Here is a 27,476-nt window from a genome sequence, read left to right as displayed (position 1 = left end):
TGTTGCTGCTGAGGTGACAAAGGGCGTGCGTGTGCGCGTGTGCATGTGCGCGCGCGTGTGCGTAATTACGGACGCCGCTTGAGACGGAGAGGCCGTGAGCGCGAGTGAAGCGAGTGAGCGAGTGAGCCACCGGGCCGAGGGAATGTTGGAGGAGGACGCTAAAAGGAAATCATTAGCAAGTCTGGGATCCAGCCTCAGTGCGAATCAATTCATTTCAAATTGCCCTGTACATTTGTGGAGAGGCATCGCTGATATAATAAAAGGCTCATAGACATGGGGAAATTGTGTTAAGCTGGTCTCAAATTCCTCCCAAACAATGGTTTAGAGGAGTGAGGGAGAAAGAAGGAGTGAAAGAGGGGAAAAAAAAATGAAGCTCTATTTTAATTAGCTGGCTCCGTGAGTGATTCAATAACGGGGGGCCAAGTTGCTTCAGACGCTTTCAGCCCGATGGGTCTCTGATACTGGAACCCTGAAGATGGAATGGGCTTTTGATGCAATTAGGCGTTTCCTTCTCCTCTCTAACAAGCTGATGTACTGAACGGTGTTTTTAATCTTTTAAAAGTACATCTTTAAATGGCCTTCTAATTATGACACGTCTTTTTTCCAGCGTGAAAGGGACCTTTAGCGGGAGGGGCACCTCCTGGGAGCAGAGGGGCATCCCAGTGATGCCGCCCCGCCCCGCCCGAACGAAATGGAACATCACACGTCCCACTCAGCGCACGCGGGCGCTACTATTACACGTAGGTGTGTCCGTGGAAACCGTCTCCCCACGCGCCCTGCAGTGACCTTTCCAGCTCTTTGGTTTAAAAGCTGCTTTGCTTAGCTGCAGCCCGTAATAGCATTTTGCCTTACCTTACCCCGCCCCCCCCCCCAATCTCTATTGTTTTTCCATAAAGATTCAGCATACGTGTGCAGTCATCTCCTCGTGTATGAAAGGGCCATCAATACACTTTTCTGCTACTGCAGTTGTGTAAACTGTTTACTGAGAATATATCCTGGTTATGATTTTTTTTTTAACTTGCTTTGATGGACAGAAATCTGCAGTCTGTTGATTAATTCTCTAGCACATGGCTCTAGATTAATTAACAACCAGAAGTGCAACAAAATGAGAAAGAGCAGACTGGTCTAACCAATATGGCACCTTGTCCTTAATTTTAAATACCAGACTTAGGCCAGCACAACTTATCAAGACTGCGGTTTCAACTCGCTGAATGCTTCAAAGTTCTTTTGAAATGAAAGGTCAGAAAAGGAGCCATCTCTGTGCAGAAAAAGCTCACGGAAAACAGTACTGACGTTTGCTTTGCGAGGGTATAAAAACAAACCAACACTGTCCTGTGCATCTCTGTGATAACTCCGGCCCCGCTAGGTACGGCCGCAAACGTGAACGCATTACGCAATTTTTCAGACCAAAGGAAAAAAAATTCTAGTTTTTTAACCAGCACGCACTTGCGGCCTAAACTTTAAACCGTAGTGCAGTCCTGGTGGGCCTCTCTCTCAGCAAACGACAGTGTGATCTGGCTGTGTGAGACCCTGTCACTGTTCCGTGCTGGGATGCTGACAGGCTGTCTGTCACAATACAATACACCCAGATTAGCCAACCACCTTTCAGCACTGGGCTCCTACCACGCCAGATCCACCCTCCTCCCATTCACAAGTCACAGCTATGGGGAACCACCACAGTCCCATGTAGAAACGCTCAAATTTCCCTGCAAAAATAAACACGAAACATTCATTTAAGTAGATTCTGTGAAAAATACGTTTACATTTGCATTTATTTATTTATTTAGCAGACGCTTTTATCTAAAGCGACGTACAAAAGCTCATACAGTAAGTAAAGCGACAGTACGGAGACAGGATGTGTACAGTTCCACAATGAGACAGTAGTTCTCAGCTGAGAGTACTGTGTCCTCAAACAGACCTTGCTATCTAATTTGTACAACTACAATACAAATACGAAGCACGACAATATGGCAGTCGCTGGAAGTTGCCTCGCCGGACGCGTGGCTCTGGGCCTACGCTCGCCTGCAAATTTAACACTCGAGAAAAACGTGTGAACCTCACCATCGATTGTCTGTTTGCTGTTCGCAGGCGTGCCGGGGACACGCGTGTGGCCAATTCCATGTCATAACGATTTAGACAAGCTTATTAAGAGGATGCTCACCGCAGCCCCCTGACACGGAAAAGGCCCATCGATACCGTATTGGCATTCTGGGGGAAATGAGAAAGCTTGCACGCGTCTGCCTTTTGAACAAATCACTTTGGAAGGAAATGGGGAAAAAAAAAGACATCTGTCAGCTCGAGATTTGCTTAAAGGTATTCGCCATGGAAATTGGGCTACTTCCTGCTGATACTCGCAGCATGCAACATTAACTTCAGCTAACGCTGCAGCCGACCTATGGTCAGTTCCCCCTCACACCTTGAAAGCGTTTAATCTTGATGGACGTCCAGAGCAGACACACACAACTGTCATACTGTCAATGAGCTTACCTGTTCTAAATGATTTAGAATTCTAAAATGGAGAGTCCCGGAACACACAGAAGGGGACTGACCTATGGGAATATTTACACCCCCCCACAGCCGGCCCTGTCTAGCACATATGAATCAGAGCCGGGCACCAGGATCACTTCCCTCTCTCTTTTTCACAGAAATGTCTCGTTACTTCCTCTTTACTCAGGTAAAGGAAGGCCCGGGGACGGTGGCCGGGGCCCAGCTCGGACAGATAAAGGTCAGCGGAGATTAAACCGGGCCACTTTAGCGGCAGAAAGAGCAACGCTGCACAACCCGGGCGCTCGGTGGCCGCAAAGCGTTCCACGGCCTCTCAGTGGCAATCCAGTAATGGATACTTCCTCGGCTCCTCGATTGGTCAAAATGTTTTCATACAATAATTTAATTCAGAAACACTTTTACAAAGCAAGAGTAATCAATTTTAATTAGTTGATTTTTTTTTCAATCGCATAAAATTTAATGTACTGCCATCGATCTCCTTTGTTCTTTAATGCAGTGCTGCTTTCCTGTAATCTGAGCTTTCTGTTTTTTTTTTAAACTTTTACAGTCAATGATGACATTCGGTGACAGACTGCCGCACCACGTGTCTTTCAGTGCAGAGAGTGAGCAGGGCCTCGTGAACTGCAGGCATGGACACACAAACACACAGACAGACGCACGGACTCATCACCTGTACAGACAGACATAGACATTCACATGCAGGCCTGAGTGATGCATGCTAACAGAGACATACAAATATGCATGTGCAGGTTCTTTAACACATGCAAATACACACATTTAGCACAGAGGTACATTCACACAAGCAGGACCACATACATTAATACACAAACAGCTACACACATGCACAGATAGAGAGGTACATATACACAACTGGGGAAAATATGTCAGCGAAGCTGCAAAGAGAACTTGCGCAGAAACACATCACAAACATATTGCGCATACATACATCTACATAAAGAAACAAACCTTCTTGTGCTGACATATTCCCGCACACAAACACACAAACACACACACACACACACACACACACACACACACACACTGAGCTAACCTCACTGCAGAGCCACACAGACGCAGTGGCACTGGATCTCTGTCCTTCACGTCGGTGAGAGACTAGAACCCTTCACATCCAATTAGCTGATTGAAGCCAAATGAAAACAGCACCACCGGCTACAATGCGGAGGCTGTGTCCAAATGGCGCACCACACAAGTTTGTGCTGTGGAGTGCGGAGTGCAACCACAATGTCAAAGGCAACTCATACTGACAAGACCCCCCCCCCCCCCCCCCCCCCCCCCATCCCCCCACCTCTTGTCTGTGATGTCACTGTCAATAAGAACCCGACATTACTGGGGTGCAGCAGGTATTTCTGAGGCTGTAGTCCAGGAACATTTTACAAATCTGGCATTTCATAAGTGTACAGTGACAAAACACCCAGAATTGTGTGGGCAGCTGAACTGCCGATTTGCTCTGAGCACGCAAGACAACCAGAGTCGTTGCCCACACAACGACACGCAGCCCGACTTGTGGCATTCTGGTGGCATTATCGTTTTAGGATTCCTCTAAAGCAGTGTCTCTTGACGGCTAACCCCCCCCCCTTCCCGCGCCTGATTTCCCCCTGCTCTGAAACAGAAAGATGCTAATCACCAGTCTTGGATCAACAATCGCGCGGCCCTCAAAAGGCTAAGAATTGGTGGCGTGACCCTCTCACAGGGTGACCCTGCCCCCGGCGAATGCCACAGAGAAGAGCTGGAGCAAGCCCGGGCCTGAGCCACAGAAGATTAACACCGCCATCTACTGGCCGGACGTTGCGCTGCGGACGGGCCCAGCGAGCTGCCGGGGCCTCAGCGGCTCGGTCTCCCAGCCAGCGCTGTCAGGACCTATTAGGCACGACCCGAGACAATGGGCCTCACATTTAAAGAGGTACTCAGCCGAAAATCACAGCCACATGATCAGGAAGGGGGGCGGGGGGGGGGAGGACCATGGTCGCTCACACACGGCAACGCCACACACCGCGAGGCGGGCTGGCCGTTTCTGCTTCCCATCACGCTCTCAGACTGACTGTGAGACCTGTGAGAACAAAAACTTCCCCTTTCCTCCCCCAGAAGACCCATCCAACTCCCCCCCCACCCCGGTTCAACAACCTTCCAACACCCTGAAAATGTCGGAAACATTCCCTCAACATTCCACTGAGGCAAACGTTGGGGGAAACCCCGCACAGCTCGTACGAAACACGGTTCATGTCCTGGCAGGGGGGGACGGCTGCTTTTCCTTTAAAAGTCGTCGGATTAGGTCATTACTTTCGGCAGGTGAGAGGAAAAGGAGTGGTAACCATTCCCCTGAGTCATCCAAAAAGGCCTTTCCAGATCAGGGCGTGGCCAAGGCGTAGTGTCAACAGTCTCTCCACTTCAAAAGGCCTCTGAATCTGAGATGGATTTCTCTCTCTGCAGACACTACTCCGGTGTCATACCTGCACTTGGCCAGACACACCTGTGTGAAGCTTATCATTACTGCCTTTCTAGCAGACCTGAAATAAAAGTTATTTTTCTTTTTTTTTCCCCTCCCCTCAGAGACAGCTCAGACGGGGCCACGCGAAAGCCAAATTAACTGCTGTACAGCGACATTACAGTGACACACTGCCCAGCCAAGCACGTCGTCTGCAGAGACGGAGAGTGAGTCATGCTCGCTGATTAAGAAACGCACTTCGCAATTTTTGTGTCAGTCACACAAGCTTCAAAAAATGCACGTCTGTTGGAAGGAGGTTCGCGTTTTCCGAGAAGTTGAGCCAAAATTTTCAGGTTCTTCTGCATACCTGGCTCAGAGCAAGGCCCTGCAATGGCACCACGCGGGTTTTCACACCTCTGACGGAAATCGGCATTTCTGTTCCATCACAAATGAAAGGACCAGTAATTATTACACTTGAAGTGACATTTCAAAAAAAAAAAAAACCTCCAAAAAAGAGGGGAATAACTCATTTGTAACGTACTAAAATATGTCCTTGATGCATCAACCGAATGTACCTTCAAAGAGAGATGAAAGGCCACCTGAAGTAGGTCTCGGTGTAGGACTGAGCAGGTGGTCCTCCTACAACCACTTATGAAAATGGGAACATAACCATACTGTACAAATAGGTACATACACAATTACGAAAGTAATAAATATTTGCAGGATTATAGGGGCTAATGTTATAAAGCACAGATAGGTACATCTGTCATGCTTGTGTTCTCGAAAAAGAAGAATATTCAGCCACAGCTAAATGCACGCAGAGCGCTTACAGACACCCTGTGGATCCAGTAAAAAGAGAAATTAGATTTCAAGGGAAATCATAAAACAAGGCTGCCATTTCGCCCAGCTCGTTCAAAAAATTAAAGCTGCTTTGGGTGGGGGGGGGAAGATGTCCAATATTCCACACGAAAGAAAAATGAAGACGCAGTGTGAAATCGGTATCAAGAATGATCTGTTTTTTTTTTTTTTCCCGTGTAGCTATGTGAATATTTTGCAGCTTTTGCACTGCATAGCAACTGCATCAAGTCTGACATGTTAGCACTTGGGACAGCTGGATAAGAGTGATCCCTCTCCCCTTGTGACAATGAGGAGGACTCTTTATTTAACACAAACCTCAGGCCAGCAGCCATCAAAAGGGAAAGCTGGGTTAGAGGTGAGAGTGGGCGCATTTGAGTGGTGGGGTGGACCACAGATCGTCATATCATCTGAACAGGGTAGAATCAGATCGACCTCTGACTCAAAACCCCACTCCTGGTAGAGTCAAAATCTGGCAGCTCTGGTGTTTTGGTAAGGGGTGTCTCCAGCATCTGCCCCACTTAGACTCCCTGCCAATGCTGGGAGAGTGTCATTGAATGGGACCCTGGGCACTAAGACAGAGGCATGACATGAGCCGCTCCACTCCAGTGTCACTCTGTGGCATGTTTGAGGGGGGTGTTGGGGGGCTGACTTGGCAGGCCTGCTCAATGATAGACACACACCTGTTCTGACATTTTCTGCCGACCTTGACACAGAAAACACATGACAATACCACTCTCCACATTCCCCACGGGGAGGCTTTTCCTGAATCTTTCCTCCCTTTTCTAACCACCCGCCCCCTCACCCGCCGACACTTAAAACCACTCGCCACATGAGAGGGAGAGAGAGAGGGGGGAAAAAAAGAGCACATCGGCATAACACATGATTAGGGAGACAAAGGACAGTCACGTAGCAGTAATAAATAAAGAAAATGATTCAGTTGGAGTCATGAATACAGGGGGGGTTTGACTGAACAAAAGAGATAAGAACAGCTGGTGGTCATAAACCACATGCAGCACACAGGATGCTAACCAATGGACGCATGCAAGGGTTTGACTGCAGGTACAGGCTGGGGACCTGTGACACACTACAGAGACTGGCACTCTGGTATCTGTGTATGAAACAGAGTGGCACTCCTCCATGTCAGGTGCCAAAGGGACCCTACAGGCCCTGGCATGTGTGCGCCCTTCTCCCTGCGTTTCCAGACACCATTGTCTTGACAGCAGAACTCTTTGCATTAGCAGCTTCCAAAGCTGGGCACATAACATCCATCTCTTCCTCTGACTCCTTGCAAATGAAGAGGCCTGATGAGACAGCAAGGTCAGCAGGCCACTCCCATGAGCCTTTGCCTGGCCCCTGCCTGGCAGACTCCCCCTAGCCCCTCCCATCACCCCCCCCCCTTCCTATATATATGTAATACTATATTCAAATACTGTGTTTTCCACTTGTATGGTGGAATTTCATGTCTGTCTTTCTGGATGGTAACAAACAATATTTTGCAGCAAATACCCATGTTAAAGACTGCAGAGTAACTACAAAAAAGCCACCTATATATTTCACTTTATTTCAGCAAGTACCAAATTTCTGAATTCAGTGATGATCTTGATCTTTCTAGCTGGCTAAGCACAGAAATCGTTGTGTTGTGGGGTTTTATGCTCGAAACTATCAATATCTCCAGCAATTACAGATTCTATCTCTGTCAGTTGTAACAGTCTGCCTCATTTTAAACAACCCAAGTTCTGAAAAAAACTATGAAAGTGAAAAGTGAGCAATTGAGTAAATTGCACTTCCATTTAATAAATTAGCTAGCTGAGGTAAAAAGTGATTGATATGGCTTAAACCCGTTAATTGAAATAAGCAAATGGGATCGAGCTCATTTTAAAATGGAATGCTTGATTTGAAATAAAAAAAGATGAATGAAACAGTGCGTTTGTGTGAAATAACTGTGTGAATTGAAGCAGGCTTGCGGCCATGCAGAAATCCTGCTGTCAGCTGTGGTTTGGCTGCGCCGAGAACTAGAGCAGTAGGACTACAACCAAGAACCCTTTAAGCAACACTCAGCTACACCTGACACATGTACAAATGAGCAATTTGGAAGCAGTGTGATTTGGTGTAGGTGTGCTCAATCTAACAGACAGGTAGACAACGGGTTTGTGTCTGTGTTGAAACACTGCTGTGGTAATCCCCAAGCAGGCACCAGCTGGACTTCTTATTTTAAAGGAGAGCTTTTGTGTGTGTGTGTTTTTTTTTTTTGTTTGTTGGTGGTCACGTGGCCTTGTTTTGCTGTCGAGAGAAATTTTATACTTCCATTTCAGAGACACTTGCCTCCCCTGTAACTGTAGAAACAAAACGACAGAATACTGCATTTCACTTGTATCTCATAGACGGGACAAAAATAACCATGAAAGATGTGGGGGTGGGGTGGGGGGGTTTACAATGGAATTAGACAGGAAAACAACCTGTCCACCTGTGTGCCTGCTGAAAATAACATGGGCACCAACCACACCGTCAATTACATTCCCCCCACTCCAGGGCTAATCCAGGTGTGCCTTAATTTTGCCGTGGTGCCAGTGGCTCCTGGAATAAATCCATCTCTGTTTTTTTCCAACCAGCCTACGAATCGGCCCCACCTTAACGACAGCTGTTTTATAGCTAAAGACCACCTTTGGGTACAGAAAAGTATTGTCAAGTACCTCCTCCTTGGCTATGCTGAACACACCTCAGAGATTATAGGACGGTCTGAAAGACTGTGCTACGCAGCAGAGCACGTCACTAGCAAATCAGAAGATCAACAGAAAAAAGCTATCAGGTTAGAGCGCAGAAGTGCAGTGAACTGCTGGCGAGTCCCTATCCAAGAACGTATCAGGGTCCAGTCATCAAAGCCTGGAGTTCCTGGATCATGGCACAAATACCAAGAGGTTCCCACTGTCGATACAAAGCATACAAATTGTCAACAACTCAGCGGTTAAAGCCCAGGGGCAGAGGAAATAACGGCTGCATTTGCATGCGGTGGATTTCTGTATGGGGCATATGGAGAGCAGATCTCTTCTCCGGTGGGGCTGCGGCGTTGGCCAGTGGCAGGGAGGGAGGCTCTCAGAGCCGGGCTCAGTCCGAGGCACAGGTAGCAGTCTCCAGCAGCCCCTAGCGCCACAAAGGAGGAAGCAGCAACAGGTGATGTCACAACATCTCCACCGACTGATTCAGTCAGGTTGGGCCGGAAGGACAGGTGGCAGAGCCAGGCCCAGGCGGGTTCCAGAATTATTCTCAGCATTCTGCCCGGGCAGTTTGCGAAGGGATGTTTTCAGGAAGCTGTAGCATTTCAAAGAAAAGTCACCCCACCCCCCACCCACCCACACCAGCATTCCAGGGCTTTTCCAGGAGTGTTGTCTCTAACGAGGCAGCCCTTCTCTCCCACTTCACTCCTGCCTCGTTGACGCGGCGGTATCGGCGTTCCTGATGCCAGCAGATAGAGCCCTAATCGCAGCCCGCCACACGCCGAGGAACGCGAAAATCCCATTAGCGCCTTGCTTTCATTCTTTTTCATCAAACCGGCAAAACTGGCAAGTATTAATTAATATCTATTACATGTTTTTCTAACATGGGATGTTGGGAAAAATTGAGCAATTAGTTGAACAAAATAATAAAAAAAAAAGTATGTTTGAAAAAAAAAAAAAAAAAACACACACTGATAAATGTCCTTTGGGGTCCCATCTAAACATAAGAACAGTAATATATTCTTGCTGTCATATTCCATTAAACTACTATTACAGTCCTGATAGAACTATTAGTCACTACATTATTAATAACATTAATGTATTTACATTTTTAGTGTACAAGCCCGTTTTCAAGCAATAATTTATGAACCAGACTTCAGATATTTTATAATGTTCCCCATCTACAGTCTTTTGTGTTTATTATTGATTGTTAAAACAGTCAGAATTTTTATGTTTACCCCACCCCCCCTCTTCTAATGTATTGAAGGGGGGGGTGCATTAAGGGACTGAAATAAAGTGCATTTACATTCTGAAGCATAACTTCATAATTTACATTCCAACATTTATTAGAGGTGACAAATGAACGTTTGGTCCACTCATGCTTTGCCACAATGCAGCACTCATTCAATCCATATAAATTACAGCTGGGATAGTGAGTGCAAGTGCAAATTATTTTATTATATTCATTCTGCACGTGCGCGAGTGCGTGGGGGTTTCCAGCACCAGCCGAGTAAAAGGCCTTTTGTTTGAACCCAGTTCTCCTTTGATAAACTGTCTGTATTTTAGCTTATTATCATTTAACACTGTCAACTAAAATTATTTTCACTAAAATTATTTTCAAATTCTCAGATGAAAATTCCGAGCATACTTAAAAATTCAGCCTGTTCATGTGGAAAGGGATGGCGACAGTGTCAATGACCCTGGCAGTCTGTTCTTTCTAAAGTGGTACAAAAAATACCTTATGTTTAGACCACACTGACAGTGGTTGTTGATGGTACTGTACAAGAAAAATGAGGAAGTTTTAGAATGAAGAACTTAAACAGCCAGAAAACACAACATAAACTAAAATCTTATGTGTAGTTTTTATCATTTAGTAACCTGATAATGAAACAAGGAAGGAAATCAGATAAGTAGCCAGCTGAAGTGCACAGCAAATAGCAGCTACTTTTACACTTGACAGCAATGTAAAATAAAGGTGTTTTCTGTCTACAGCAGCTTACTTGTCTTACAACATGCAAGTCAGCTAGCCAGCCAGCAGGTATTCCGTTGGATAACTGGATAAAAGATAACAATACAGCTAGCTAACTAACACTGGTGTCCCCAAGTGTTGGCTAACAAACACTGGTGTCAGTAATGGCCCCAGTTTCCATCCAAGCTGTCTTTTGCAGTAGACCAGAAAACAGCATAGACCTTAATAAATATTAAGTTTTGTATCGTATGACCTGCCGCATTTGTAGATAACAGATTTTTTGAACTTGTGCCGCTGAAGTCTAGCTTCTTTCCGCGGAGGTGTGATGTGGCTGGGACCCTCTACGCTTCCCCTGGCCGCGGCCGAGAGCAGCGGCAGCTGAAGGTGAAAACTCTGATCTCCGGTGCCTCGCACCTGGAGGCTCCCGGCGCAGAATCGCGCCCCCGCACCTTTTCGCTCCGCGAAAAACGAACGACTTCCTGCACCTCACTCGCTCCTTCCGCGTCTCCGCGCCACGGGGCCCGGGAGGGGGGGGGGTGGGAAGGAGCAGACCCTGCATCTGCTTCACACTCACATACGCTGCTTTTTAAAGCGCCTCTAATAACCACTTCACCAGCAATGTTTTCTGTTTCCTGAGGAAAAACAGCAGGAAAAATACAATACGAAGTACTTTTCTATCAGCCTTCCATCAGAACACCTATTTGGCTGTCTGCTTGGTAGGTTTGGTATGCAAATATACCCAAACTTTCCCTGGGTCAAGATGAGGGACAAGCAGGGGACATTTTAAGTGCGCCTGCATTTACTGATAACGGTGAGGTAAAGTACTGATTATTTTTTCAGATCACAACCAAAGGCGAACAGTCATTCTATAAAACAGAGAGAAAGCACTCGCTTTAAGTCTTTGTGAGCTTCCTCTTCAGTTCAAGGAAACTGCGCTGTACAAACTCCGCTGTTCAATAAAAGAGAAAATATCTGAGTCAATTCCACACAAAACCATGAAGCTAACCACCCCTCCCGGATACAGACACACTGAGCCTCATCCGTGATTAAATAACTTTCCCTTGTCCCTGGCTAATATTCCTCAACTGATAACCATTTTAAGCCAGCGTGTAATGTTAAATAATTATAGAGAGAGGCATTTCGGTGGTGTAGTTACAAACGCACCGTGGGAATCCCCCGATTTAAACAAATAACTGCCGCTGCAGGGGAGCCGGCAGATGAATTAACAGCTAATAACTTACTGGGAAGCCTGATAAAGAACACTCCCAATGTGTCAATTAAGGATCATTTTTCTCTGATTTCCAGACTTCTAAAAATACTGCCTTGCTGTAAAGTAATACTATGAAGAAAATTCAGCGTTCCCGTTGCGCCGAGCCGCTCGCTTATTTAATCAACTCCCCTCAAAAAAAATCAGAGTCTCGCCGTCAGCAGCGGACCCTTTCAATATGAAACTTAGCAGGTCTGGAGCAGGGCTCCCGACAGACGACACTTTGCCAGTGCACCAGAAAAAAAAGAAGGAAAAAAAAAAAAAAAGAAAGACAAAACACTTCAATCAGACTCCTGTTCATTAAAATCAGGGGACACTACAGAAATGAAAAAGATGCTGACAAATCAAAGGGTCTCAATACCTGAATTACCATAGTCATTTACTTATTAAAGCAGGGATGTTTCCTGTCAATCAAAAGCCATCACGGCCCTCATTTACTGCGGAAAGCCGGCATAATTGCTTCTTACACTAATCAACGCAACTTGTGTAATTACGCCTTGAAAGTGACATTGGAGGCCGAGAGCGATATGAACAGCCTTGACAGGGGAGGTATTTCTGATTGTCCCTGAGACTTCCTGTCACACGGTGGAAAGACAGGAAGGGGGGGGGGGGGGGGGGGGGGGGGCACTGCTGCAACACCTTTCTTTCTGGACATGAACTGGGGGGGTGGGGGGAGAAACTTTAATAAAATTAAGTGGCTGCAATTACAAAGTGAAACGCTGGTGAGTTCAGACCGTACGGGGTGATCCGAAGAAGACTGCTTCCCAGGCACATCGCAAAACGGAAAAAAAAAAAAACTACACTGTAATTAAAATTGTGTCGTATTTATGTCATCTTTCAAGAAAAATGTATAATGACACAGTTCACTAAGTTATAACAGAATGGAAATTATAGTTCTGTTGCCATTTTGTTTACATTAATGCATTTTCGAGGATTAAAAGGTCTCCAAATATATTCTACATACAAATTAAAGTTTAATAAATTTTGCATAATCACAGAGTTCAAACATTATGAGGGAGAAGATGCCTTAAAGTGGCTGTGACGTGGGTATCACAGGACACCCAGGGGGGAAGAAAACAGAATTCCTGAACCAAAGCCCAGTGTAACACAGAGTTCAGGGGTCACTGGGAAGGGAAACCTCCACTGCTCTCACCAGCACTGCCAGTGAGGCTCCCATAATGCACCACTCAAGAAATCAGGTCACTGCCAGCTTATTGAATGAACAATCCTTCCTGGTGCAACCAGCTTTTACAGCACAAGGAAAGTGTCCAAAAGCCGGTCAGCCAATCCCACCAGCCACAGTGCAACGCGGAGTGGGATGGGAGGCTTGCAAGGGCGGCATCCAGCAGGGGGCCACGCTAGGCTGGCCGCTCCTCCACTAACAGGCCCTGGCTTTTCGTCATCAGCTAGGCCACACGGGCCTCAAAGCGCTGCCTTCTGGAGGCCCACACTGTGCACTACACCCAAAACTGTCGCCATACCAGTCAAATCCAGCCATTAACGCAGCGACAGGTTTTCGGCAGAAGCTAGTAGATAAAAAGAGCCATTATTTATCGAGGCTTGTAATTTGCAAAAAAAAAAAAAAAACATCAGAAACTTCACCAAACTGTGGATTTTAGACAATCTTGCTCCATGTTTCCTTTCAGGAACCTCATTCTCCACTGAACTTGTTTACATGACACACAGCAGACAGCTGAGCTCTGATGCACCGCACACAGACAGCAGCTCCTGATGAGGCAGGTGAGGTGCAGAGCGGGGCTGCCGCCCTGATTCGCTGCCCAGTGGAAGCTACTGGTGAATCAGCCGCGTGTGCTGGCCGCGCTGGTCGCTGAGTCACCCGGAGGACCCTCTCACGTTGATAGCTTTTGACTCATCTGACAAATCTAATTGGACCTTCCCACGGGGGCTTCAAACATTCTATTAAAATGTTGCATGTTCCAGGACGACCCGTCCGGCGCCCAGAAATCTGCGGTCAGCAGAACCGCGGAGTGAGCGGCAGCTGTGTCCGCCCACTCCTTCGCTCCCAGAACCCCCCCGTGCCTGTGCACACAATCACACACACGTACGCACACACAAGCACACACACACACACACACACACACACACACACCAAGGCACATACAAACATATGCACACATATCCTTACACACACAGACACAGACACACACACCCCATACATACACACCCACACCCACATATGCACAAACATACCTACACATAGACACCTCCACACCCACACGCACACACACATATGCAAACATACACCCACAGACACAGACACAGACACAGACACAGACACCGCCAGCTGGGTGTCTGTTTCTGCCATGGTTCTGAACTCCTCCCTCCCTCCGGTACGACACCGATCCTCTCCAGGAGCTACAGCGACTCGGCTGAGCAAGGGCAAGCATTTCCCATCATTCCCCACGGGGCCGCTGTCACTCCAACCGCGCCCACGTTCCTCAAAACAAACACACAAGCTTAGCTACACGCACAGCCTCATCAATCTGCTTACATGTGTTAGACCCCGAGGGGTGCAATGCTCCAGGCTACTCTGGGTTCAAATCTGAACAGCCTTTTCGTTTCATCAGGAGGAAAAGCTGACAGGCTGAAATAGATGTTTTAAGTTTCTGCCATTAATGTTATCGGCAATATTAGGCCATGCACAGCCCACAGCCCACCTGAAGCTCTGAAAGCTACTGGCTGACCTGAATGTTCAGCACTCAGCTCGTCTCTCCTGACTGCACAGGCAAGAGGAGACAGACAGAGACTCGTAACACTTCAGACTTTTAGCCATGTTGCCTTTCTCCACAAAAAAGAATACTTCACAAAAACAAGGCCTGCCGTGACTATGTGAAGAGCAATAAAAAAATAGCCATGAGTTCCTCAGGTCCTAGACTGCACTAGGAAGGTTAAACAGAACACGCTGTTTTTGTCTTTCCGTGCCTTCCTTCATATTTCACCAATGTAATTTTCCACAACACGAAAAGCCAGCACGCATACTAAACTCTCACATGAGAACTCGCAAAAAGGTACCGTTTACTAACCTTCAAGACTCAAGACTTATTAAATTGTCTGCATAAATTCCCTAGGTGACAGATTTCCAACCAATTTTCAGGTAACGGAACAGTCTACTCATCTCTGACTGGTATATTTAAGCCCGCATAAATGCATAATTGCATTCTTCACACTCTATCAGATTAGTGGGACTTCCGGGCCAGAAGCACTCCTCCACACTGATGTCTGCACTTCATCCTGCCTTGCCAACTTGGCAAACCTGCAGCCGGATTCAGCAGCGTCTGAGGACACGGAGGACGATCACTGATAGACTCAGTGTGTCTGCTGGCAGAACGTTACTGTAGGAATACAAGAGGCAGAATGTAAGACTACCGAAAGAGGGAGGAACTCCATGTGGGAGCACCGCTGGTTATGTATCTACAGAATTCAGCAGCTGAGGATGGAGTTCTTTTCTGCCCTGTGAGCGAGGCACGGCCCAGTAGCTATTCAAGCCTTGCTTCATCAGCCTCTAGTGCACATCCTTTTGAAAAAGATAGAATGGGACTTTTACAGTCCTGAAAAAAGCAGGCAATTAAGCTTTTGGCAACAATGACACAAAAATATTCAAACCACTCTTTGTGACATCATATGCGAAAAATGTAGCCAGAAGGTTTGGAAACAGCCCCGTTTCACAGTTCAAACAGAAAACTAAGATTCTGGGTCTGTGTCACACACGGGTCATGAGCTAGGCATTCGCCTTAGAGATTAATCACAAAATCAAGAAAAAAAAACAGATGACGCAAAAAAGGAGCCAAAAAGGCACATTCTGTGGCGGAGAGGGGAAATTTCTCTCGGGCGGCGAGGCTTTTACAGGAAGAGAGCGGCGTGATTCACCTCGATCCTGGCGTAATGAGTCAAAACGGCGTGACCCGCGCTGAAACAAGAAGTCCGAGCCAGGAGCCGCTAGCTCGTTTTCGAACAGGGGCGTCCGCGCGCAGAAAGCGCCCGCAGCACGCACGATAAATCCGACGCCAAATCATAATCATAAAAGCAATTAGCTGACCCTGCGCCGCTCGTCCTTGGACATGACAGTGAGGATTCATACGGTGGGGCCCCCCCTCTGAGGGAGGCAGGAGCGGGGGGGGGGGGGGGCGCTGCAGCGGAGCAACAATAAAACAGCGGCCCCCTTTCCTGTATCATTAACCACCGGCCCGCACCGACCGGGACGCATCCTGCAGCGGATCGTTAGGCCAGGACAGCCAACGGCGGGCACCTACAGAGGGCGCCACTGAGTCACTCCGGCCACCGGGAGGGTGGGGCCCCGTCCCTGGGGAAGCACACAGAGGCTGCAATGAATGTATTTATCATACCATGTCCCGCGCCCCCTTTCCCTAAACCGGGAGAGGTGCATCGCTTGTGAAACCTTAGAGCACACACCGCCATCTCACTGCGCCCTCCTGTGTGGAACACGAGGCGCCGGTGCTCTCAGGAGGCACAGCGGGCGACTGCGTCTTTAAGACTCCGCGATGACCCCTCTCCCCCCGGCGTGATGTCAGCGCGTGTAAAGAGGCGGCCAGACCTGCCGCCGCGCCCCGATCCCTCACCGCGACTCCCAGCCCTGCAATTACCGCCGAGGCGAAGTGCTCGCCGCCACCTAGTGACCGTCCTCTCCAATAATCATGAAATATCCTCGCGGCCCACGCTCCCGCACCGGCTATAACTCACCTTTACTGGAGGCACCTCCAATAAAGGATTACAATTACAATTAAAGTAATGAACAAAGAGGAAAAAAAAAGAAAGAGAAAAAGCTGGCAGATGATTCCCCCGGCTGGCTAAACTGCAGCCCAGTTTCCTCCAGAATGAGGAGGATCCATTTGGAGGCATCGGTGGCTACCGTTTCCTGTCCTGTTAATAATTCATTCCGAAGTTTCGCGATCCAAATTCCCAATATTAATTTCTGAGGAGGAAAACAATAACAGAATGCAATCTGAGAATTGAATCTGTGGTCCCTGTCCCAAATTAGGGACAAAGAGAAGATGAATGCTTCACTGTTATGTTGGGGGGGGGGGGGGGGTGCTGAGGTGACCAGGGGTCACTCTCGGATTTAAAAGGACCTCCGCACTTCCTGGTACCACCATTGTTTTATATTATCTTTACACCCCCACGGAATGGAAATTTTGTTTTCAAAACCAACATGTGAGCAACAGATGTCTACCCTGACTCCAGGGCCTGGGAGGATGAAGAGAGAGGGAGGAAAGAGAGGAGAAAAAGGGGGAAGAAAACGAGAGAAAAGGAGAGAAAGAGGGAGAGGGAGGGAGAGAGAGAGCGAGCAGCAGAACTCCCGGCCGATGCCACTGGCTGTAATGTTAATGCTGGCATCTCGTCAGCCAGCCCCCTGTGCCCGTGCCTGTGTGTGCGTGCGTGTGTGTGTGTGTGTGTGTGTGTGTGTGTGTGTGTGTGTTTTTGCAGCGTGGTGGTGAGAGCAGAGGGGCTCCGGAAACTCTGAGACGACTGAGCCAAAACAGATCACTTCAAAGCGCCTTCTTTAACGCTCGCTAAATTTTTCATCACAGTCGCTTAATATCCTGGGGAAGAAGAGCTTTTGAAGTTGCTGTGAGACCGGGATGTTCTTTTGACAACTTTTTTTTTTTTTTCCCTTTCGCCCCCCACCCCCCCCTCCCTTCCCTCCCACACCCCCAAAACTCTTCCAACGGGAGGCCGGTGGTATTTGAAGCGCGCGGTGGAGGCGCAGCGGGCCCGGCCAGCTGGGGTCCCTCCCCCCATCCCACGGGGGCAGCCGTGTGGTGCACCCCCTTGCTGCAGGGGGGGCAGAGTCGTGCCCCCCGCCCACCCCAGACCTGGCAGGACAGCAGCGGCGCGCTTTCATACTTGCCCTGCGTCCATGAAATTCTAGATGCCTTCCCGTCAAATACCTTTTGAAGATGGACCGTTTTTTGGGGCAGCGATGTGGCATAGCTATAATGAGTCCCATTGCTGATAGGGACCAATAGGTTGCCAGTTTGAATCCCAAGGAGGGTACAGCTGCTGTGCCCTTGAGCGAGGCACTTAACCCGAATTGCTTGAATAAATATCCGGGTGTGTAAATCCACAGTATGTAAAATGCAGGCTATGTAAGTGGCTCTGGAGAAGTGCATCCGCTAAGCTAATACTGCAAAGTAATGTCAAATTCCCAGAGCAGTGTGCATTAAAGGAGAACTGGGCGGGTGACCAACCCAGCCTGTGTCACGTGAGGGACAGAATGAAATGACCCTGGGGGATATGAGGGATTCATATCTGATCGAACCACACAGATCCGAGTCTGTGTTTCACAGGTGAAGATACGCACAAGATAGCAAAAGATAGCACAGCTGGAAGGAGAAAGAGAGGGAGAGAGAGAGGGAGAGGAAGAGAGGGAGAGACCCAGGAAGGACAGCCCTGGAGGCAAATGTCAGTGCTTTAAGTGACTGGTGCTCAGCAGCATCGGGGGGGGGGGGGGGGGGGGGGCACCCGCGCCAGCCCTCTGAAAGCTGCAGGTCCAAACCTGCTGGAGACCGGCCGCCTCACAGCTCCCCAGCCTGCACCCCCCTCCCCCCTGCCTTCTACAGAGGGTCCGTCGATCCGCTGAGGTGAGTCAGAACCTGTTAATGTTACTGGTGTCCCGGGCCCAGCAGCCCAGCAGCCCAGCGCCCCTGAGCCAAGGAGCCAAGCCTCCCGCCAACCCCGCCAGCGGCCCCCTTCCTCTCATCCAGCTAAAATCCTTTCAGACACAAGTTTCAATTATTCACCTCATCCAAATAATGCCTTGTGACACGAATTATCCCGCACTGTAATAATCCACTTAACTGGGAAAGAGCAGCTCATCAAAAGGACAGAGGAAGGGGGAAGAAGGAAGGAGGAGGAAAAAAAAGAAAAGAAAAAAAAAGTTGTCATCCCATTCGGAATCGGGACCTTAACGGTCGAGATTTTCCTGCTTTTTCAGGTTATAGCTGGGAGCGCGTTCGGGTGTGGTGTGTGTGTGCAAAATGAAAGGAAGACTATAGAGGACAAACACCTAAATCAATAATCGGCCAATGGAACAAGGCGAGCTGGTGCATGCGTGCTGAAATTAAACAGGGAGCGCAGAGAGTGGGGGGGCTGCTCCCGTACCCTGAGGTGCGCCTCGGCCCGTTGTAGGGCAACTCGCTGGCAGAGCCCCAGATCAGAGAGCGTGCCCACGTGATTGGCTGTCTCTGTGTTCCACAAGGTTGTGATTTTATGTTAATAATAGCCCCACATTTACAAAGCCCCACTTCCAATGTGTCACAAAATAAACTGAAGCCACTTTTGTCTTAAAACAGCTAAAACCGAGCACCATCTCTAATTCAAACAGACTGCTTACGATAAAAACACATACAGTCCGTGTCTCACCGTGTCTGGTACTGTGCGATTCTGTTTGCACTACCTCTTTATCGCACTGTAGTGTCCTCCAAGTCCTCGTACAAGTGTGTCAAGAAGTACTGTGTACTGCGTGTGATGCTGTGCAAACGGACATGGGAAATAAAAGTGATTCAGATTCTGCAATGCCTGTAGTTTAAATCTCAAATATGTAGTTTTTTACTGTAACAATCAATATAGTTTTCCAATACTATTAACGACATAAAAACCACACAGAACAAAAGAATAATTACTGGGTCTCAGGATTGATAGGGTTGCTATTGTTATTGTTAAGTATTCAAATAACTGCATCTAACATTTTATTTTCCCAATGAAGAATTCAACAAGAATTTTGTCTGCAAAAAAACAAAGCAAAGGTGGGTAGTGGGGAACAGGGCAGGTGCTGAATGTGGCGTGGGTGGCATTAAACATGACAACGCACCATGACGGCCAAGACCAAAAGCAGCAAAGCCAGCAACCCCGGCTATGAACCAGGTATGAATAGGGAATGGACCCAGAATGGCCAAGTGACTGCAGCCTCAGTGTCTTCTGGACAAGGTGGCACACAATACTAGCAGGTCATTAATAGTGCATGGTGCAAGCGGGTCGGCCAGATGGAGGGCACAGTGTTGCTTACCAGCGGTTCTCTCGGGGAAGCATCTTCTCTGATGGGAGAGCCGGTCTGCAAAACCAGAGATATTTAAATTAGAGCTCCATCTACTGGACACATTGAGCTACTGTCACTTCAGACCGTTGGACACTCTTAATCGATCACCGGCCATGCACACACACTGCAAAATGTTTCAGAGCTTAAGCCACTGCTTGTACAATCAACTAAATAAGGTAGTTGCCCATCTTGGTTTTTAACTAATCACATGACTAGAATTATTTGCAAAATGATAAAAAACAGTTTTTTTTGATAAAGACAGTTTTTACAATGTGTCTTAGGATATGCAATATTAATATAAAAAAAACCACTGAAATTAAAAAGTTCTCTTGCATTCTCTTATAGAAAGTAGGTTTGTTCATATTTTTAAAATAAACATACAGAATTACTGAAATCATGTAATTTAAGTAAAAACAGATAAAGAGAGACAGACTGGAGTAAGTCATGAGATAAGCGGGATTGTCTGACATTAGGTAGACCTACAGTCCCTGAGACCCCAAGGGCCAATGTCAGTGAACATGCCCTACAGATCAGAATTTTACACATGAAATCCTAACAGTATCACCAGCAGAACAATACAGAGGCAATTTGTCCAATATTTCTGCGCAGAACGGCCCAAGACAGCCTCCAGGGCCTCGTCAGGACCTGTATCCTAGTAACAGTCCTCAGAGCGCGGTGGCAGACATCCCCGATACGGTCTGGGGACAGCTAATCACAGGTGAGCACAGTGCACGCTTTGAAATATTTGTTTTTCTCCTCAATTGCGCTCCACAAGATACCCCTCACCGGTTCTGTGATGTGACTGTTCCAGGGAAGATGGCTCCAGCCACCCTTGCAAGCTCCAAACAGATCATAATTCTGCTCTCTTCACACAAGTGGAACAATCTGCTACAGGACACTGCCCGCCCTGTCTCCGCAGCAGCCTAAATCTCCTATTATGACACGGGCATTGAAGATCCAACCATTAAACAAAGGGCAATGCGATCTCAACCATAAACTACAGAGGCGTCTGGCTCCCTCTTTATAACAGTGTTACTGAGGTCCATGCTGAGCAAATGTATTTCAGAGTCTCAGCTGCAGAGACTCATTTAGGATTGCTCAGAAATGGAAGAGGTGTGGAGAATTAGGACCCACAAGGTCAGCACATGGACAGCAATGACGCACCGCTAAGAGCCACGTTACGCAACCACTGCGCCCGCATCGATGAAACGCTTCCCCCTGCACGGGGGGGGGGGTGTCTTTGATTTCACCAACTTGTCAGATTTCAGTCATGAACTTGAACATGTCGTCTTGCCGTGCAGCAGAACAGGATACGTGACCGCAAGTCTGAAAGGCCAGCGCGAACTGGCAGCGAGCGCTTCTGGGGGGGTAGCGATGGGGGCCGTGGCATTCTCCCGTGTTGTGTTGCCTTGTACTCCGACTCGGGTTGCAATAACCGAGGGGGCAGAATTTTCAACGGCAGTAAATTAAAGGCGGAGCAGAAACGCAAGACGGAAACAAGGGGCAGGGAACCGCACCGCAGTTTACCCAGGGATTTCATCCTGCCGTTACTGAATAATTAATAATGGTATCAATCATCCGGGGGGGGGGGTCACACGCTTCAAACGGTCTGCTGATGTGACAGTGACTGGTGGCTCCAGCCAGCGCTGTTTTTACGGGCTGCTGACCCGGACTTGAACCTTTCGCAGTCGTCATAGAAACCGTGGGGGTACAAGAGGTAGAAGTTTATGAGGCAGACGAACACCACCCCCCCCCCCCCCCATTGGCCAGGACTGCCGCACCCCACCTCATCTCTTTAGCTCTATAGGACACCTTTAGGATGTGTAAAACAATAACACAGCGGGATCACCTTTGCAAGGACACAAGTCAGAGGATAGCCGAGGACACAAATCTGTGTGCATTACAAGCGCAACTTTAAATGCACAACTTTTTTTATACTTGGTTTGCTTTGGGTGCAAAGCCCTACTGATACCTTAGAACCACTTTGGGGATTGTCTGATGTCTTGCAGCTGGAAGCCCAAGTTCCACAGACAGAATCAAGGTCTGGTATCCCCTTCCACCATCACCACAAAGCTGAAGACAATATGATTGGGAGTCAAATACCTATCTGTGATGTATCATGGTGCAAGCAATAAAAGACACAGTAAAGTGTTTTTTATCTTATGGAGGACTGTATCATAAAGACCATTACATATACAGCATCATATACAGTCCATATAGTACTTACTCATGTTGTTGCAAAATAAAGACATTAAAATAATGCTTGGAATGTAACATTACAGCTGACCAGGCAAAAAGTTTGGTTTACTGAGACATTCTTGTAATCCCATGTTCATTGTGTAGCATTGGTGGAATTACAATAGATGCATTAAGACTCACTTGTCAGAAACGTCAAACAGCTAGCATGGATAGGAAAAGTTTCTGTTATACTACTCGGTCAGTTAAAGTGGAATGTGTGTTTGAGACAAAAATGACCACAGTTCAAATCAAATACTACAAATCAAAATAATCAAAAAAAACAAAAAAGATATCAGTGATTATCACAGACACTGGACAGCCTGCGGTGAGACCGGACTGGAGTTACTGAACCACTCTTTGCGTCTCTTTATGTATTGACGTATGGACGGATCACTTCCTGGCTGTGCCACCAACTGTTCAGGCCTGCTCCATACCAGCAATGAGGCATAGGTTTCCCCTGGTGGCAAGAGGACACTAGCAGACAGAAGCAGAGAGAAAAGCTTGCAGAATAGGGCTATCAGAGAATGAACATGCCAGTTGTGCCTGGGGAACGCAGAAGTGAATCCGAATATACAGTACCACTCAAAAGAGCGTACACAACTTTTATTCTTTATTTTTACTATCTTCCACCTTTTAGAATAACAGTAAATGCATCAAAACTATTAAATAACACAAATGGAATTAAGCAGTGACCAAAAAAATGTTAACATACCAAAACACACTTATATTTCTGATTCTTCAAAGTAGCCAAAAAAATATATTTTTAAAAATACTAATTTTTTTTTTTTTTTTGAAAGAAATCAAAATGCCTTTGAATGCATTTTTCCCCATTATCTTCAGGTTGGACTGGTACAGTACGTGCTGAATTTACCTGGCTATTTCCACAGCTATGATACGTGACAAAACACTCCGTTTCCTTTGGGCTGGTCTCCAAATGCTCACGTACTGATGAATGGCCAAGTCTTCACCTCAAGTCAAGGCAGTGCATTTAAAATGCTCACAGGAACACTGAGCATTGAGTTCTAAGTTCTGGCCTCACTTTTAGAGGGGACACTTCAGGGCTGAAATTTTATCCTGCACATGCCTTTATCAGTATGAAACACATCTTTTCATCCGCTCCTTAATCATTACAGAAAATCAAAACATATTTCTGGCTGGACTGACTGGGTTTGTGGTTCACTGAGTAACCACATCTACAGACCACACCCGAAGAAAGTTATCTGGACATGAGGTAAAACAGAGGTGTTTCCACAGCAAACTGATCAAAGTCAACAGTATGTTGAGCAACCCCACATACGACAGTCAGCTGGCCTTGAAGTAGGCAATCTTATCCTCTGTCGTCATTATGACATCAGCGTCTGTCTGCCTAGCCACACTCAAAACAAAGATCTCTCTCCAAGATAGAGGATACAAAAACCCATCATTTTTATTTTCTGTGCAGTACCTGTGTGAACATGAGACAGGAGGCATGAGAGAAGCATGAAGCTAGGATGACTTAATATTTGGCCTGAGCAGTCACTTTAAAATGACTCAGAAGGAGTACGATCTGCGATTTCAATTATGGGACAAAGTGCACACGCAGAATGAGACAGATTAATGGGAGAAGATTACAAAAGAATCCTGAAAAACAGTAAAAACAAGAAATAAGAAGCCTGAAGCAGCTGAATAAGAAAAATGCCCAAATGGTCAAACTTCAAAGTGAATTTGTCCTCCACCAAATAATAAAATACTAGAAAAAAAAATTTGTCACATTGTGCACAGTCACGGGCTACTTATGACAGCTTTTTTCAAACCCAATGCAGGGCGTCCCAGAGGAGTTCTTATTGATTCATGCTGGCAGGGTAGGGTGGCCTGTCCTTCACATGCACAATTGCCTGTGCCAGAATCTGACACACACAGTCACATGGAGCTATGCTTTGTCATGACTGCAGAGAAAGGCATGATTCTGCGCAAGGTAAGGTGCGGAGCGCAGGGCAGGAACATGGCCTCTATTACACAGTCAAGGAGCCACCACCAAACACTGTGACCTCCCCCGATACTGTGCGATGCCTCACACCTCCACCCAGCCCTCCTGCAGAGCACAGCGTGGATGGCACACCCACTACCTACATTCATGCTGGAACAGAGATTTCACACAGTGAACAGAGATTTGTCACTGAATGTGCCACCGTGCCAACGTACATGTGGCCGGTGACAGCTGGAGGGTCTGTGTGCCCGGCACGATCCATTGCAGTTAGGGAGCACCCAGCCAATAGGAGTAGGGTGAGCCCTGCCTTGTCCCTGGAGCTGCTGATAGGCTATGCAGGACCCATTTTAGCCACAGTGACACCCAGGTGCCTCTGCACTAAGGTCCAGGAAAGATGTCAGCCGTGGAGGTGCCCCAACCAGATATACTGATCTCGCAGAGGGTGATAATGTACGGCGGCCCTAACCGCTGGTCTCTCAGGAGCTAACCCTGTCTGAGGGTGCTGTGACTGGAGTCTACCTGTTGACAAAGCTCACCGGGGGAATCTACAAGTATGGCCGTAACACCCTATGAGCAGTGGTCCTGCTATTCCTTTTTGCTGTATGGTTATTTCATCAAGCAACTCCAACAGAAACTGAACAATAAAACAAGCGTTGAAGAAGGTTGTCTATCTAAAATATAGTTAATTTACCCTATCTACAAACAACAAACAGCCAACTCACAGGCACAGAACACACCAAAATGCCTTATACCTGCAAGCAACAAATCGCAGGTGCAGCCGAGTATATTTTTGTCATTACTTACTGCAGCTGCACCTTTTGTACATCTTATAGCTTTCCACCACTTGTTTCTAATGAGGAGTGGCTGAGGCAACCGGGGCATGCTGACGATGCCATTTTTCCAACTTTAAAATTTGATTTAAAAGCCAATAAGCCTGCAAGGTTTCATATAAATCTGGACTGAATGCAAAAAGATTCACCTAACAGAGCACAAGCCGGATTTTCTGACTCCAAAGTAGGCCTCTGCTACAAAAAGAGGAGGCATAGAGACAGTGTTACTGCTGACACCACAATTAGGAAAGTATTAACTTACTGCCCACTGAAATGATAGGCTCATATCTACCAGTCAAAGGTCAACTTTTGTCTAAATATTATTATCTTTCCCCAACAGACAGCACCACTCTAAAAACCATCTCTTGTTTGACACAAACCTTAGTTGATTATTTTTGATAATAATGTGTGACGTTCCAATAAAATGATCTAATTTGCTTTGTCTTGTTTCAAAGGATATATGAAATAGCTCACTCATAGCAACATCTTGTAAAAAAAAAAAAAAACTGTTGGAGTATACTCCCCTTTTAAAGAGAATAGTCATTTTAAAGCAAAATTCATAACCTGTGGAGTTAAGAACGAAATATTTGACCATACAATTAAACCAAACTGCTGATATCACTAAGATATTTGGCTTACACAGTTAATTTCCTCCTTAAGATAGTTAAAGAGTTGTGGTAGTTGCATATACACTTCATTATGTAAACTAAAGCCTCTTGCTTTTTATATGAACCTGTGCTACAGATATGAACATTAAACTCAAAACAGCATATGCTAAAAGGCTGGTAAAAAAAAAATAAATAAATAACACTGAATGCTAATCTAACTAATCTGAGCTGAATGGGCTTGTAGAACATGAACAAAAAAGTAAATGTTTAATTAAAGTTCATTAAAGTTGTTCTGATACACTTCTTGAAAGTTAAGTATATCTTCATCTAGCAGACTGAGTGACAATTCTTTACAAAGAGGGCCCAAAATTCAGTATATAAGAATACACCTGTCTTGACACGTAACAACCCCTGGCCATAGGGTGAAACAACTTATCTTTGAAACAAAAAATTGAAGGTCATCACTATACATACCAAGGAAAAGTACACTTTAGCAACATTCATATAATAACATTGTTCTGGTAGGTTTTATGCAAAAAGGTTAACAAACCATTCCTTCACTAATGTTTTACATTTTGTCTGGCGTACATGCCATGTTTAATACACCACAAGAACAACTATAATGAGAGTATAACAGCCAGAGTTACTTAAAATTGCAGTGTTTCCTAAGAAAATTCTCAACAGCTGACCTATCCTTACTTCCTTACAGCTACCGTTTAACGTTAGCCCACCATAGTGGGAGCCAAAAAACTTCCAGTGAAACTCCTCAGCTAGTGTGCCAAGTCTACAAGCAATCGATCACTACTTGAAACGATGGGTTATGTACAGTCCGAGTTTCAAACAATATGGACAGCATATTTTTGCAATAACAATAAAGAAAGAATTTTAAAATCAACAGTAGCTTTTAGCGAGCTTGCTAACGTTTTACTACCGTTAAAGTTAGTTGCAACCTGTGTTCTGTTCCGCTACCAAACGAAAGCAAACAGCTAAATTAACGCTTAACATCGAGTTACGAGCAATGGTAAGCACGGTTTGCACCAGCAAAGTATTTAAGAACAGTATGCCGAAATGAAAGAATATATGCTGCACCAAACTGGGATTACTTCCCCGCTGTGCTTGGGAGTGTTAACTGCCGCAATACAGCACGTTAACTTGCTAGCACATTTGTATCGCATGACTGGCTGTGCTTACACAATAAAAGGCATCATTTGATGGTAGATTTTGCTAAATAAATCCTGGTTTCAGTGTCTAATAAGCTGTATTGTAGTGTTTACGTTTTAAAGCGCCGAAATGTATAGTTGTATACACACTAGAGGAAATGTTTAGCTATAGTATTTGGCCTGCACTTGTCAAGCACGAAAACGGTTGATGAACCACTATGAACTTTTTCACACCAACACAAGGTCAAGACTCCTGTCATCTCCCATCGAGGTAATCTAGATTTTGCATAGGTGGGGCCCAAACCATATTACCAGTCAACAGTAATACAATGTTGAATGAAAGCGTTAAAATGTAACCTGTGCTTGCTGTTCAGGTTGATCAGAGGATGCCATCTTTTCCAGCCTGTGCAAGCAACCCTTCCCATCCCCAGTTCGACTACTCTGGTCTGCATCAGGAAGAGCAATCGAAGGACGAGCAACTTCAGTTTCTATCAGAGATGTTTCTGTTGATAATGAGATCTCTAACTCACTCCATAACTGTGCTCAGCAGAGGGGAGATAGCCAGACAACCAGAGCTTGGTTCCATCCAGTAGTTGTTTAACAAATGAAACGCGTTAGTTTTCTTTAAAAATATGATGATTTTTCAAATGGAAATGAGGGAAACGTGTTTTTGAAAATGTACAAAAACTGGTTACGCTATGACATGATGTGACATTGAATTTATGACGAAAAGGAGGGAAATTATAGCCAACCCTTGTCTGTTTTTTGTTTGTTTTGTTTTATGTTGCTTTGTTTTGTTTTTGTTCATATATACCAACTTTGTTGTATTTTCAATTACAGTCGCCAA

The 27,476-nt window shown here is 46.3% G+C and overlaps 1 protein-coding gene across 2 annotated transcripts in view; it reads right to left on the bottom strand.

The window, feature by feature from the left end:
• The window catches only part of pex14 (peroxisomal biogenesis factor 14), a 71,906-nt gene extending 44,848 nt beyond the window's left edge, over window positions 1-27,058 (bottom strand). For both annotated transcript variants that reach the window (XM_036533991.1, XM_036533992.1), the window contains exons 1-2: window positions 26,987-27,058; window positions 19,798-19,842 (exon numbers count right to left, since the gene is read on the bottom strand). In XM_036533991.1, the coding sequence (XP_036389884.1) occupies window positions 19,798-19,842; window positions 26,987-27,022 (81 nt within the window). In that variant the 5' untranslated portion in view covers window positions 27,023-27,058. The remainder of the gene's footprint in view (window positions 1-19,797; window positions 19,843-26,986) is intronic.
• Window positions 27,059-27,476: the final 418 nt, after the last annotated feature.

The sequence above is a fragment of the Megalops cyprinoides genome, chromosome 7, assembly GCF_013368585.1.
Source record: "Megalops cyprinoides isolate fMegCyp1 chromosome 7, fMegCyp1.pri, whole genome shotgun sequence".
Classification (NCBI taxonomy): domain Eukaryota; kingdom Metazoa; phylum Chordata; class Actinopteri; order Elopiformes; family Megalopidae; genus Megalops; species Megalops cyprinoides.
Note: the sequence above shows the minus strand (reverse complement) of the source record. Positions and strands in the feature narration are given on the sequence as shown.